Source organism: Gossypium hirsutum, chromosome A08 (assembly GCF_007990345.1).
Source record: "Gossypium hirsutum isolate 1008001.06 chromosome A08, Gossypium_hirsutum_v2.1, whole genome shotgun sequence".
Classification (NCBI taxonomy): domain Eukaryota; kingdom Viridiplantae; phylum Streptophyta; class Magnoliopsida; order Malvales; family Malvaceae; genus Gossypium; species Gossypium hirsutum.
In genome coordinates this window covers 125,998,653-126,014,211 of record NC_053431.1, presented here as the reverse complement: position 1 = coordinate 126,014,211, position 15,559 = coordinate 125,998,653, and the positions used below count along the sequence as shown (strand labels likewise).

The 15,559-nt window shown below is 30.9% G+C and overlaps 3 protein-coding genes across 3 annotated transcripts; 2 read left to right on the top strand and 1 right to left on the bottom strand.

Moving 5' to 3' along the window:
• Positions 1 to 2,105: 2,105 nt before the first annotated feature.
• Positions 2,106 to 4,222, top strand: LOC107909196 (transcription factor HY5). The gene is made up of 4 exons (XM_016836646.2): positions 2,106 to 2,348; positions 2,641 to 2,824; positions 2,912 to 3,068; positions 3,915 to 4,222. The coding sequence occupies exons 1-4, from the start codon at positions 2,252 to 2,254 to the stop codon at positions 3,984 to 3,986; spliced, it is 510 nt and encodes a 169-aa protein (XP_016692135.1). The 5' UTR covers positions 2,106 to 2,251; the 3' UTR covers positions 3,987 to 4,222.
• A 2,333-nt stretch (positions 4,223 to 6,555) lies between these two features.
• On the top strand, positions 6,556 to 8,935 carry LOC107909194 (uncharacterized protein At2g34160). The gene is made up of 5 exons (XM_016836645.2): positions 6,556 to 6,931; positions 7,193 to 7,241; positions 7,751 to 7,813; positions 7,900 to 7,964; positions 8,684 to 8,935. Exons 1-5 carry the CDS (start codon positions 6,797 to 6,799, stop codon positions 8,774 to 8,776), a joined length of 405 nt encoding a protein of 134 aa, XP_016692134.1. The 5' UTR covers positions 6,556 to 6,796; the 3' UTR covers positions 8,777 to 8,935.
• Positions 8,936 to 9,610: 675 nt separating this feature from the next.
• LOC107909193 (eukaryotic translation initiation factor) lies at positions 9,611 to 15,232 on the bottom strand. Its single transcript, XM_016836644.2, has 9 exons — positions 14,804 to 15,232; positions 14,366 to 14,437; positions 13,979 to 14,074; positions 13,652 to 13,873; positions 12,943 to 13,040; positions 12,139 to 12,226; positions 11,676 to 12,026; positions 11,345 to 11,587; positions 9,611 to 11,231 (listed from the first exon to the last, which is right to left on the bottom strand). Exons 1-9 carry the CDS (start codon positions 14,996 to 14,998, stop codon positions 10,209 to 10,211), a joined length of 2,388 nt encoding a protein of 795 aa, XP_016692133.2. The 5' UTR covers positions 14,999 to 15,232; the 3' UTR covers positions 9,611 to 10,208.
• Between the last annotated feature and the right edge of the window lie 327 nt (positions 15,233 to 15,559).

The following is a 15,559-nucleotide window of genomic DNA, read 5'->3' as shown; positions in this document are numbered from 1 at the left end:
AAATTGAACCGGATAGAACTTATAAATGGGAGTAAAGCTCTCGTTAGAGTTCTTTTTTTCAATTACAATATTTGAACTTAATATTTTACTCGAAAATATATTAAACTCTTTATCACTCGATGTTTCAATATAGTATTCTTCTTTTAACTCTCTTTTTTTGTTAATTTATTTTTTAATATAAATATAAATTTAATTATTATCTAACATAAATGAAATTTTTAATTCAAGATATATAAGGGTTAATATTATTTTTAGCCATTAAACTTGACAATTTTTTTCTACTTTGAAACCTATATTTTTTTTATCTACTCTAATATATGAATTTAACAACTAAATCGATTTTTATTCTCAAACTTGGATTCCATCAAGCTTTTTGTGTCATGACAGTTTGAAATTGTATTCGTTATCACTTGAAAAGTTCAAATTTTTAAATTCTTGGTAATGACGTAGCATAATCTTACAACACCGCACCATTAAACTTTTATAACTTTCCAAATTTATGAATCAAAATAGACCTAGCTGCTAAGTTCAATTGCCAAAGTGAATAAAAAGATACACACATCGAAGTGAATCCTAAAAAAAAGTTAAGGTATCAAAATGAATCTAATTTCAAGTTTAAGGGTAAAAAATTACATTAATCTTAAATATAAAATTTAATTATGCATTATATATGTCTTACTTCATTGGTATATGGTTTAATTTTTTCTCACTTACCTAATTAAACTTTTTAAAATAATTAATATTAAAAAAATTCGTTGATTATAGGAATAAAGGGTTTTTTTTATGCAAATGAGTTTAATCGAGCAAACTCGAGTAAATTAATCTTTGTACTAAATTAAACTAGATAAAAAAAATTCATTAAATTTCAACTAAACCCCAAAATTTCTTACCAAAGTTAGAATAGGGATGAATACATAATTTTGTAGCTATCATGGATTTTTGCAGCAGCTGGCTTCATTATTTAGACATATTAAATCATCACACAATATTTATAATAATAAAAAAATAAATAAATAAAAGATATGTTGGGGGGTTTCATATGATAAAATTGCATATATTACTATATGAATATTAAATGTATTTTTCTTGGGCATATATATTGAGGAAAGAAAAATGGCAGTTTTAGGACATTCAATGGAAAATTTAATTTTGAGTATCAAAATATTAAAAATTAATTTCCTTTTTTTAAAAATAAATCCCAATTTTTATTATATTTAACAAGACTTTCCCTTTTGGACAACGTTTTTTATTTTTATATACATATCTTTTTTTTTAATAAAAAATCTTACAGTGCAAAGAACACGTTCGTGCACGAGAGCAACCCAAATATAGACAACCATATATATATATTGGATCAATAATTCAGATATTTATATATTTTGATTGAAGATATTTATATTTTTAATATTAATATAATTATCAACTTATATTATTTTTAACCCTATTGTATCGTATTTTAATTTATTTTATGTACATCATTCCAAAATTGTACGTGAAATATTTATTATAAAAAATAATTTAATAATATATACGGATTAAATTATGGTACGCTGAGGGTCAAAAATAATTATGTAAAAATATATTTATAAAAATTAAAAGAAATTTTGGTTAAAGTATTAAATTTGTAACTTCAACATATTTGTGTAATAGAAGTCAGATTTATTATTGGTTTATATGGTTCAATTAATAATATTTGTTACTTCCTAAATAAAAGTATATTTTAATCATATTATATACAATTTTTTTTGTTAAATTTGCAAATGTAATATTTTAATATTAAGTATATTCATTTGAAATATATGTAATAAAAAATAATATTGTAAGAACAATTTTAACCATTTAAACAAATATTCTTATTCAAAAAATGTACCAAAAACGGGGACTTGACTCATATTGTAACAACTTTTTTTTTTTGCAGCAGTCAGCCAGCACAACGTGGTCCCAATTCATTGCATCCCCATCCTCTCAGTTCCCACCCAACCGTACGATCAATTCCAAATCAAACGGCTATCATTCCTCCACGTTTATCTTCCCTTAGCCTTTGATTAACGACACTCCTCATGGCTACCATAACTCCACGTTCATTCACTAATATCCCTTAGATTCAGAACAAATCCAACGGCTAATATTCTTTCTGCAACACTGCAAACACTCTTTCTAATTTTTGTTCCATTAACATTAATAGATATCCCGCTTTTCTTCCCATTTCCCCAAAAAATTAATTTTATTTTGTTTTTTCTATAACGAAGAAATGCAAGAACAAGGAACGAGTTCAATAGCAGCTAGTTCCTTACCTTCAAGCAGTGAAAGATCTTCAAGCTCTGCTCTTCAAGTTGAAGTCAAGGAAGGTTAGCCATTTTTTTTAAAGCTATAAAATGACGTGTAAATTTCAAAATTCCATGAGAAAATGATTTATATGGTTCCTTTTTTTTGTTCTTTATTATGAAAAAAGAGATACTAAACTCTACAACCGGCATTTTGTTAGTAGAAAATGGTATTTGTAAAGTTTTTAGCCTTTTTTGTCTATTTTTATTTTTATTTTCTCGAGAAAATCGATCCAGATCAACCGCATTTTCATTGATTGCACTGAAAATCCGATCTGTATATTTATTATTATTATTTTTTTTTTTGGTTTCAAAGGCATGGAAAGTGATGAAGAGATCCGGAGAGTGCCTGAGATAGGAGGTGAAGCATCAGCAGCTCCGGCCGCCGGTCGTGAACCCGGTTCACTGACCCGACTGGACCGGCCTCAACCATCGGGTGAAGGCGGTCAGAGAAAGAGAGGGAGAAGCCCAGCGGATAAAGAAAACAAGCGCTTAAAGAGGTAAAACTATATCTGGGAATTACCGTTTTACCCTTGGTAGTGGCATTATGGTAAATTAACAATATACATTTTATTTTTTGAAAATAGGTTGTTGAGGAACAGAGTATCAGCGCAACAAGCAAGGGAAAGGAAAAAGGCGTACTTGAATGAACTGGAAACCAGAGTTAGAGACTTGGAGAAGAAGAACTCTGAACTAGAAGAGAGGCTATCCACGTTGCACAATGAGAATCAGATGCTTCGACAAGTAAATTAATTTTTATCATCTTTTTTTTCTCTTTAAATCCATCCATACATCAACATAACATGATCATCATCATCACCACGTAACATCACTTTCACCTCATAATTGTCATTCTAATTGGAAGCATTTGGGATATTTAGTATTCTTTGTCGGGATCTTGAAGTTGAAAATTACATTTCGAACACAAATATACAGTGTTTTCAACCTTAAAATCCATAACTTGAAATAGAATATAGTTAAGGATTTTCTCAAAAATACGATGAATATTGTAATGTAATGTTCTTATAAAATTATAGAATTTCTTACCCAATTTTAATCTTATGGAAAGTTCAAGAGTTTTTTTCTTTTCTAGAAATTTCCTAAAGTAAATAGGAATAGCATATTGCAGATGCAGTGTCAGGAGTTAGGGCTAAACGGTAAAATTACTATAGAGTAGTATTAGGAGTTCAATTGAATTTTATTTTTCTACTTAAAAATAAGTAAATTAATCATTATAAAATAGATAAAAAAACAAATTGATTGTTTTTAATACAAATTTAATCTATTTTTATAGTTAAAGTTTGGTATGGTTGACGAAAAAATCAGATAGTATATCATGTTGATATGCAATGATCCATTTTTGACAATAAAAATGAACAAAGTTTTTAATAAAAATATCAATTAATTTTTTGATCTAATATAAATAATTTGTCCATTCTTTAATAAAAGGGTAAAATGTAATTTGATTTTTAGTATAAGTATTATCATGATATTTTTATATTTTTTAGAGGTTAAATTTTAAGTAGTTAAAATATTTATGAAATTGAAATATTTTTGTTTAAATATTAAATATTTTAAATGTGGATGCAGATAGTCAAGAACACAACTGCTAGCAGGAGAGGTGGAAATGGCAGTTCAAATGCAGCTGATGGAACCCTTTAAAGGAAATGCATGGGTATAAAAAATTATAAAGGGATTTTTTTTAAAAAAATATTAATTTTATGCTTTAGGGAAAAAAAAACCGCTATTAGCAATGCAATGAAGTAGCAAAACATGACAATTGGAACTTTGGTTCTCTCTAATCTTAATCATAAAAGTAAATTATCAAAAAGAATATTAATCATCTTTTGTTTTTGGAAAATAATAATAATCTTAGATGCTACGTACATTACAATTTATGATTTTTGCATCAATTGATTTTATCATATTATAAATATTAAAAAAAGTATTTTAAACATTAATATTTTGTTTAGGTACACCAGTAATTTATATTTTAATTAGTGTTTTAAAACTGGAATGGTGGATGAATTGGGTAAGCTAATCATTAAAAAAAATTAAAAAAATGGTCCCGTTGTCGGTTCAATAGTGATGTAATGATTTACATTTCAATTGGTTAGATACTATTTTTCTAAGGATCGTTGTTTCGTCAATTTTTGGTCTGACTGGTTTAGTTTGATTCAAGTATATTGCTTTTAATGTTAATTATTATTTTGCAATTTAAGTTATAGAAGATTTTATGAATTTTTTAATTAATTATTAAATTTTTGTTGAATAAAAAAATAATTTGATTATTTAATTATTGATTCGGTAATTAAAATATTGTCGTTTACTTGGTACAAGTAAAAATTTTTGTAAAGGTTTATTTATATAGAACGATGGAATGGAAAAAATGGTTATTTATTTTAGGGTTTTATTATTAAATGAATATTATTTATTGTATTGTTTAATTGAATATTTATGAAAAGTGAGCCCATTGTACCTAATGACATTGGCAGAGTACGAAATGCCAACATCCTCCTCAGAGTTTCTATTTCACATTCATTAAGGCATTGACGTTAAAATTTTAAATTGCGAGGTTAAAAGCATTGTATTCAAAATAGTTTCGATGATTGAAGAAGTATTGGTCAAGTTTGTGTGGGATTGGATTAAATTAATTATTTTATTATTAAATTGATTAATTTAACTTTAATATTATTAAAAGTATCTTGAAAATTATTTTTATTTTAATTATCGTTTAATTTTAAGTAAAATATTTTATTTATATAATCATAAAAATTTTAAAATTAGATTAATGATTGAAATTGATTGAGGATTGGATCGTAATAAAAAAACTCAAATTGATTTGATTTGTGATTGAATTAAATTTTTTTATTTTTAATATTTTTAATATTTTAATCAATTGAATTAAATAAATAAATTAGATCAATAAATAATAGTTTAATCGATTGAATTACCCCTCTAGTTCTAAAAACATTAGGTTAAGATTAAAATACAATAACATTGAAAAGTTAAAATGGCATTATAAGGTTGAAATCGTGATAACTTTTAAATTTGATGTTCGGTTTTTGTAAATCGAGCTTTTAATTTTAATTTTAATTTTGTTTAAAGTTCAACCATGTGTACATTTTTTTCCATGTTTATTTTGGATTATATTCGGATAACTTTTTATTATTGATTTGATTGTGCTTTTGTAACGGTTGGTCTTTGATTAGAGATTCAAATGTGTATTGTTTGTATTTGTAACTTCAAAATAAGGAAGTTAAATTAAAAGGGCTATAAAGAGGAAAAAAAAAGTTTTGTTTAAACATATCGATTATTAAACAAGCTGTCACATAAGTGTCATTAAAATTTTAATTATTTAATCAAATTTTCATCTAAAAAAATACGTATTAACTAAAATTTAAATATTGATAATCAAATTGATAAAAACAAGTGGTGGGATGTGTTTGGTTTCAAACACACCATTAGCCGCGAAATAAAAATATAAAATGACTATTAAGGATATTAAATTAAAATGTATAAAAATATTTTACAAATTATATTTCAATCAAATAATACAATATAAATTAAATTGTATTTATGTTAAATTATAAATAAAAATTAAATTATATTAAATAATGATGTTTTAAATAAAATAAATAATAAAAGAAGAATTAGAGAAGTAAAATAACAATTACCCTGTTTTTGTACTTCTAAATCAGTCCATCAGAGCATTATGCTCACTGGTGTGCTGCCAAACACCTTTGGAGCCCACTGGTGATCCATAGGGCTTTTAAGGGTTGAATTAAATTAATTTCTTTCAAATTAATATTAAAATGAATGCAATAAAGCCAAATTATAAAAGAAAATTTCAATTTGTAAAATTATAAAAAAATTTAAAATATTAACTCTGTTAAATAAAAAATTTGATCCCTTTCAAAATATTAATTATGTTAAATATAAATATACTAAATTGATCAATTTAATAATAAAAAGATTAATTTAATTCGGTTCTTCTAATAGAAATGTTACAAAATAGTCATTCAACTATTTAATTTTATCTTTTTTAATTACTAGTTGATTAATATTAAAATGAAAATATCAAAAAATCTAAGATAATTAGATGATAAAAAAGACAAAATCAAATAATTACGTAACTGTTTTTATAATTTTTCATAATTAATGGTAAAAAACATAATTGGGTGTGGTTTACCGAATTCTTTAAAACTCTAGGGCTAGGCTCATAAATGTTGAACCTCTAGATAAACTTAAAACGACGTTGTTTTGTAGTGCAAATATTTGAAAAAAAAAAAACCAAAGGGAACAAAGATTGAAAGGGGAGGACTGGTGAAAAAGGGGGCCAAATTCAAGGGTTTTTGAGCCTTTAAACTGAAATCCTTGTTCTTCCCCTTTACGCTTTTTTTTTTATTTACATTGGTGAGAGAGCAGTTACATAGCTAGTTGGGGATCTCTTTTATTTGAAGAAACAAAAAATGGAGGGCATAACAGAGGGAGTAAACAACTTGAACATCATGGATTCATCACCTTCAAACAACAACAACAAGAAGAACCGTATTCAAGTCTCCAATACTAAAAAACCCCTCTTTTTCTACGTTAATCTTGCTAAGGTTTCACTGTTTAATACCCTTTTTGCTTATCTTTTCTGGGTTTTATTTATTTTTGCTAATATCTCTCTGTTTTCCACTTGTTGATCTGCTTTTGCCTGCTTGAACTGTAGTAGCAGTGTTTTAGTTTTTGATTTTTTGGTGTTAGTGTTTTAGTATATGATTTTGGGTTTTTTAAATGTTATTTTAATTCATTGCCTGATGTGAAAAAAACCATAATTTTCTTAGTTATTTAAGTTTTTTTTCGGGTTCCATTTTTGGCAGAGATATATGCAGCAATACAATGAAGTGGAACTCTCTGCTCTTGGAATGGGTATTCTTCTTTGCACTTTTTTTTTTTACTGTTATGAAGAGTTAAAATGTAATTTCGTCCTTATATTGGATTATAACTTTATATATTCGTGGTTTTCAAAAGGAGTAAATCGAAATTCTAGCATTTTTGGTGCCACACTATAATTTAACCATATATTAACTTTGGATTTTATGAATTTTGAGGTCTAAAGCTGCCATTTTTCAATTGGGGGGGGGGGGAAGGCCTCCCTTCGCCCCTGGTTGGATGTATGTTCAATTTTTTATTTATTTATGTATTTCGAGCATCTTTCGTGTGTTATATTTTCTCGAACCTATGTCCAAATATGTGTACATCGCTTGTGGTTTTGTAATTCATGGATGTGTTGCTATGTATCATGGTCCTAGAGAGAAGCTATGAATCTCACATCTGCTTCTGTACTAGAGTTGGTGTGCACGTATGCAAATATGTTGGGAAAAAAAATGCTTTACTATTGCTTTTCCTTACGACATGCATTTAAATGCTGTCCACAGCTATTGCTACGGTAGCTACCATTGCCGAGATATTGAAGAACAACGGACTGGCTGTTGAGAAAAGTGAGGTTCTTTGACCTTAATAAGATAGCTTTTAGCATTCAATCTCGTGTTGAGAATTTGAACTTACTATATGTATTGTATACCAGAAATTATGACTTCTACCATTGATATGCGAGAGGAATCGGGGGGACGACCTGTTCAAAAAGCAAAAGTAAGTTGCTAACATAATTGAAATGGTTTACTTTAAATTACATTTGTGACATGGTTCATATTATGTTACTCAGACATAGGTATACGGGGATACATACCGGTATGCATGTAGTAGTAGAATCCTCGAGGGTCTCATCTGTATATACCTATTGTCCGGATATGCATTGGACATCATTATTTCCAGAAAAATAAGGAGTCGGAGCGACGTAGGCTATCATATTGACCCCATTGCTTTCAGTAGGGTATCAATAAAATCGAACCAATGGTTGTCATGAAGTGATGAGGCATCACCTCTGCAATAGAAAAATGGGACGAAACAGCAATTTATTATTTTTCTCATTTGTTGGTCCTTTCAAACACACGCATGGTACAACGTTGGCCTCTTTTGGGATTGAGATTGGGATTGGAAAATTCTCTTGTAAGCCATGATGGAACCGTTGATACTTACCTGCTCGTAAAAAAGAAATTTTAAAAGTTTTGGGCACTAGGGCTGAACAGTTGCTGTCACCATTGAAACCCATACCTCCATTAATTAGCTTAGGCGACTGTTTTGGATATGCATTTACTCTCGTATTAGTACGAAGTCCATGACGAGTTATGTCCGTATGGCAAAAACATTGGGGTTAATCATATATGCTCTGCTCTTATATTCTCAAAAAATGGTTAAACTTAGCCTTAATATTTAGAGGCTAACTTCATCAGGTCAATTTTTCTGTATAGATTGAAATACTTCTGGCAAAATCGGAGAAATTCGATGAGTTGATGGCAGCTGCTGCGGCCGAGGATGCTTTGGAAAACGAGGAGCAAAGCTAAGATTGTTACTTTAATCCTTTTTAACAGTTGTTTTTTCCTTGGTTTTGACTGTAATCGGACCAGGTATGGATGATAATTTTAAATTTTTTTTAGGAACTTTTTTGTAAAAATACTGCTGGGGGCTCCTCTTTGTTATTCAAAATTAATATTTGTTGCTAATTCCTTAGTTTTAACATGGTGTGGAACAGTTGAAACTATGTGACACTTATGGCTTGGATTGATTTATGTTTTAGATGAATGTCTGTTGGCTTCATTTTTTTTCTTTATGTTTTGATGTATTTTCTTGTTTCAAGTCAAAACTTTTTAGTGCTCTTATTCTAGCTATTAAGCATCCAACTTTTTTCCTTGATTGACATTTTACTTTTACCATTTTAAGATGTCGAAATTGGATATCAAATGAAGTTTTAGTAAAAAATTATAAAAATGTTAAATATAAATAATAAATTAGTAAAACTATTAAAAATAACTAAGATTAGGTTAAATATTATTTTGTGGATGTTGTCTATATAAAAGATACGAAAAACATAAAATGATAAAAAAAATATATCTTTAAAATAATATAATTTATTTTACAAACAAATATATTTTTATCATTATTTAAATTGATACGACTTGGAATGTCAACTTGAGTATATATTCATATCCAAGTTCAAATAAGTTAGATTTAAGTTCTTAAATAAATGATATTCAAGTCCAACCAAGTTAATCCAAATCTATAAAAATCAATTTTATTTATTTATTTAAAATTATAACCAAAATCAAAATCGAAATATTACATAATAAGACCCTATGCATCAAGAAGTAGACACGAGTTACCACAAAACGAATACGACATGAGAAAATAACATTTCGAATACCATGAATATCTCAAAATTTATTTAATACAAATTATTAACGGATCAAAAATTCACATAAACATAAAAATATCTCAAAAACACGAAACAAATACATGAACCTTTAGGTCCCTAAGTCATGGATTCAGTGAATGCATTGATTCCCAATTTGTGAAAAAATGAAACATCATATGCCACAAAAAAAAAAAAGGGGAAATTCAGTGGTTTAAGGAGATTTATGGGACTCAGTTCTTAAGTCAACCAAACTTAAAAAGAAAAATTATAAGAAAAACTAATCAAATACAAAACAACTAGATTCCTTAAAAAGGGGTATCCATTCTTCCCTTCACTACTTTTTTGGCATATATTAGCTAGATCTGAGGCCGAGGGAAAATTCTGTGGCATTACGGTTCGTTCCTTCTTTTTTGTTTCTTTAATAATACGCTATGACCTCGGAGAAATATACAACTCGATAAGAACATTACCTGTACTTGTGCAGTTCCACTTCAGAATACAAGTTGCTGGCCTCAAAAACGGGGAAATCTGTGGACGATGTTGTGTTGCAGTGGAGATAAGTGGAAGTTCATTGTATCGAAACATTAGAGTAGATTCTGACAGGCCTTGACCTCGGATGCCTGTGCATCCAATATGGCTTGTCCTGAAGGATTTGAGCTAATGATCCTCATTGTTGCATTAAATACAGCTTTCTTGTATAGGTCGTCTTCCATCTTCTTAAGAACTTCTTTCAACACTTTAATATCTAATCCCCCAACCAAAACGAGTGTCCCGATTATTTCTCCGAAGTTGTTCGGTGCTTTGGGTAAATCAATGCCGATATCATCCAATAAGGCACCGTAGAGCAAGCATCCAGTCCCTAGGTCTCTAGCTGTAAGAACTTTCTTAATAAACAAGTATTCTAGAAGCTTTGAAACTGGTTCAACACAAGGTGGGCTTTTCTCCAAGGCAATCGAGATAGCTTCTTTCACAACCTCAGGATGGTACAACGGAGATTTTAGTTCTTCCACGCATTGTAATGCTTCATCAAGCAGTCTAACACTGAAATATTCCTCTAACAGTGCCCGTGTTTTCCTCCGAAGCTCATCTGTATTTAGTTTTGCAGCCGAATCTTGTGGTTTCTCCACAACGGGAGAAACAGCAGCCACAGGCACAGGTCTGGTAGGTTGGGCCACAGGCTCAGCACCCAAAAGAGAGTTGGATGGCTGAGCAGGAGGAGTCGAACTTCCCTGTAACAGGGCACTTGTCCTACCAGTCATTAGGCCAGCACTGCCTTGAGGCAACAGCCTTGGATTCATTAAAGATGATTTATCGACTAATGGTGGCGGGACATGTCCTCCAGATTTATCTCCCCTTGGCATTGATCGGGTCCTAGTGACTTCCCAATTATCATTGTCTATTCCAGGCATACCAGGCATTCTTCGAGTTCCCGGCATTCCAGGCATCATACCCCAGGTACCAGGACGAGTGATAGGAAAACCCCCAGGACCAGGACTTATAGGACCACCAGAAACAGGACTATTTCTAATACTTGCAGTAGCTCCTGGACGTAACCCGAGATTTTTTTCAGCCTCGGAATGGATTTCAGTAATTGTTTTGGCTTTCACCTGCAGAAAAACAAATACGAAAAAAAGCTGGGAGTTAAAACCTGTTCACAAGGACATAACAGAAACTTCTATCTAATCTAACCCAGAAAATTTGATGGCATATATTAGCTGACCTCTTCACGCCTGGGGACCCAGTTGTTTGCACGAAGATCAAGAACATCACGAACCATAAATCTCAGTCTTGGTGCTAGTTGAGGATTTGCAGTCAATTCCTTCAGTCTGCTGAAGTACGTATCATTTATGCGCCGTGATTTTGGGCTCTCATCAAGCTGCTTTCCAATAGTGTTGAAGAACTGACAGATGGCTTCAACATTCTCCTCTGCAGGGCAAGCTTTAGTATCGGGCCCCAAAAGTTCCTGTTTGACAGAATAAGCAACAAATGATTTCCCATAACTTGCTAGAAATCCAAGTGCCATTGATGAGAAAGGAAGTATTGGCAATAACCTGTACAATGTGATGGACTATCTTTTCAGGTACCATTTTCTGCTTCAAAAGCTCACCAATTAAACGAATGTTACCAAGGGTACGAAGCTTGACCATCCTTTCTTTATCCCTACGCTCCATCTCTTGCTCAGGGGCAGTCATCAGCCTCACTTCTTCCCTGAGCTTGTCAGCTCCCTCAAATGCTTCTTGGCAGTTATTCAAGAGGACTCGCTTGAATGTTATTTCTTTTCCACCAGGTTCCTCGGGTGGGAATGAGGGGAGCTTATCGTTAAGATCAGCACAAAATCGAGCATACATAGGGCAAAACGTAGGTTCCAAAACAGCCTTATCAAATATTATAGAAATAACCTCCTGTAAAAAAAAACACACAAATAGCATCATTAGTTTTATCTTGCGCTGGTAACAGGAAAAGAGCACAGTATTGCATTTCCAAAAAGAATAACAGAATCAAGAAAATAACAACCTTCAAGATATCAGCTGATGTGATACCAGAATCAATAAGTTGACCCTTAAGAATATCATACTTCTCTGGAGTAAGCTTGTTCAATATCCTACACAGAGGACAGATCCATTCAGAGAAAACCAATAACTCATTGTTAATTGCACAAAATTCAGTGAGAAGGAAAGAATTGCCTCGGCTCCTATCAAGCATGGTTAAAAAAATAAAAACCACTGACAAATTTTGTCATCATGAAAGCACCCACATCAGTAGCTCCAAAAAAAAAAAAAGTTTCTAGATACCAACCATGCTGAGAAAACATATTAGACTCCAAAGTTGAGAACTCGATAGACTTTAAAAAATGGTTTGGTAAGTTTTTTCTTTACAATGGAATCCATTGATTGCAAGGGATAATCAGATGATATATTTGCTCTTTTTGCTTTCTCATCATCAAAGAAAACTCGTATTTAGCAACTTCCAAAACTAAAGTGCCAGATACCAACTACAGTAAAAAGAAATAAATAAATAAACTCTGAATTTAAGAACTTCATAGACCTTAATAAATTTGAATGGCAGATATTCACAATAATGCCTTGTTTCAGTAACTTATTAAGAAACAAAAAGAAATGTACTGCAACGTCTATTTGCTGCATAGATTTTTAGGGAGTAATTATGCCTAATCTAAGATTAAATCCTGCATAAAATATATCTTTATGGTTTCTCAATAGAAATCAGAGATACATATATAATGCAAGAAACATGCTTTTATGGTTTGTAACAAAATTAGACACATATATGATGCAGAAAATATATTTTCAACATATTTACCCTTTTACGGTCTTTAGAACACGCTCCTTCTCTGAAAGGTATCCCCTTCTAGCTGACCATGGTACCTCAGCCTTGATCAAAGTTGGAGTTGGTCCTCCCTATATCAACAAAGGAAACCAAATGAAATGCCAAACCCAAATGGCAGCCATAGTGTACGGGGATAAATTCAGTTCTTAAAAGGAATAAATACAAAGCTAAAAATTAAAACAAGACACTACAAGTGATAGAGTTCCTTAAATATTATCAATACAGGAATTGGTGTCTGAGCCAAGTACCTGACATGCTTCATAACTAATACTATTGCAATGACCCTGAAGCAAATGGGTTAACAAATAAAAGAAAGAAATTCCCAAAATGTAAGGTTCTGAACCATCTCATCATCATAAAAAAACACATTTAAATAAAATTCAGAGTAGTCATTACAGATTCAATTTATTGAACCATTGCTCTGACTCCATATAAATATCTAGAGGTTAAGGAATCAAGTGGAGCAGAACTGCTGATTCCAGCACGATGATAACTAGCTTTTAAACATTCTAATGACAAGAGTAATATGTTGCAAGATGCTTCAAATACATACCCAACACCTCCAAGAACAAAAAATGTAGCATTTTAATAATTCAGACAACATCAAAGGCAAACAGTAAAAATCTGAAGATAGAGGGAACTCTATATAGAAAAAAGGTTTGTATCTTTTTATTTTAATTACCCCTTGATCATAAGAGGCCTTTGAGAACTGAGAATTGAGTTGATCTTGACGATGAAATTGATTAGCTTCGGGTTGTCTAAAGTCATATCGGTTTCCAGATTCTCTGTCCCGAAGAGCTTCCCAGGACCTCTCCTCTCCAGAAGAAGGAAACTGTGCTGAACGGTTACGCCAATCACGATTATCAGGTTCAGAGTAACGATTCTGACTCTGATTTGATGATGGCTAGCAAAAAGTTCAGAAACCAAAGCAACAAGTATTAACAAAGAATGATGACTTGGTGGATATATTTGCAATACAGTAATTCCATGAAGGCAAGAGAAGGCTTACAATGCTTTCAGCACGACCGCTGTTTTGATCTTCACCAAAGAGCTCCAACTTGATTTCTCCTTTGATTTTAAGAATCTCATCAATAACTTCTACCGCCTAAGAGAAGGCAAGCAGGATATAATCAGATACCGTATCAAACAAAGTGCCATTGTATGGTCTCAACCAAATAAAACTGAAACAAAGAACAAACACCTATGAACAACTTATTTGCATGACCAACTCGACATAACGGAAGCAGAATGCAAAAAACGTTGGACAACTTCCTTGCATACAAATAAAAGACATGTTCTTGTTCTTTCCTGGTTGATTTCTAAAGCAAAATGCAACAATAATATATTTCTGATTCACATATGAAGTATAGTACAAAGAACAAGATTGGAAAATCACCTCCCTAAGCTGTAGAAGCTGGTCCCTAGTGTAACGCACACGTTCACGACCCTCGAATCGTGAGTCTCCAGCCTAAAACAGTAAAGCAATTGATCAACAATATTTCAATATAAAGCATGTTACTATTCAGATTAACAGTCCAAAAGAATCAATCAGGCAATTGAAGATATAGAATCCAACAATATTAATGATAAAATCAAATGTACTTGCTAAGGATCTTATACTAAACCAAAAAAAAAATAGAAAGAAAAAACATTACCTAACAGCAGCTACACTAATAATTTTTAAATAATAAAAAAAAGCCTAACTAATTTCAATAGCAAAGAAAATATAAAATTCAAATCAAATCCAAATCAATATAAAAACATCACATATATGCATATATTATATATATGTGAATATAACATCAAAAAGGATTAGATCGGGAAAGAGATGAACCTTAATAGAGAAAGAGGAAGCACCGCCATGAGGACGAAAGAGAAGAAGATCAGAAGAAACAGAACCAAAGGCTAGGGAAGAAGACGAGAATGACGACGACGACGATGATGATGATGATGAAGGACCACCGAAGAGTCTGCCCCCTCGACCACCACCAGGCCTTAAGCTCAACACCGTCTGATCACCTTGCTGCATACCTCGATCTTTTTTCACGTGAGATTCAATCTCCACCGTCGGATTACAACAAAAATTTAGAAAAAAAAAACAGATAAATCGAGGATTTATAAAACGCTGAATCTGAATACAAATAGAAAGATAATAATAATTTTACAAAAAAAATGGATTTTAGAGAGAGAAGCGATGAAAGTGATTTTCTTTCTTTTTTTTTTTTCAAGAACCAAAAGGAGAAGTAACGAGCTATACGAAGACGGTAAAGATGAAAAACAATGGATTTTTTTATTTTTTAATTTATTTTGGGTTAATTAGCGAGAAATCCTTAAACTATTGTCTAAATTTTAAATTGGTCGCTAACTTTTTATGTATTCTAATTAAATCCTTAAAATATTAATTTTGTATCATTTAAGTCCTTCAATCAGCCTAATGGTGTACAATATCTGTTCAACCTAATTCAAGTTCTTCAATTAGCATAACCCTAAATTTAAGTGTTAAATGTTGGTCCATATTTAACATTATGTTTATTTAAAACATATAAATTGTATTATAAACATGTGTGTCTATCGCATAGATAGCTTAGAT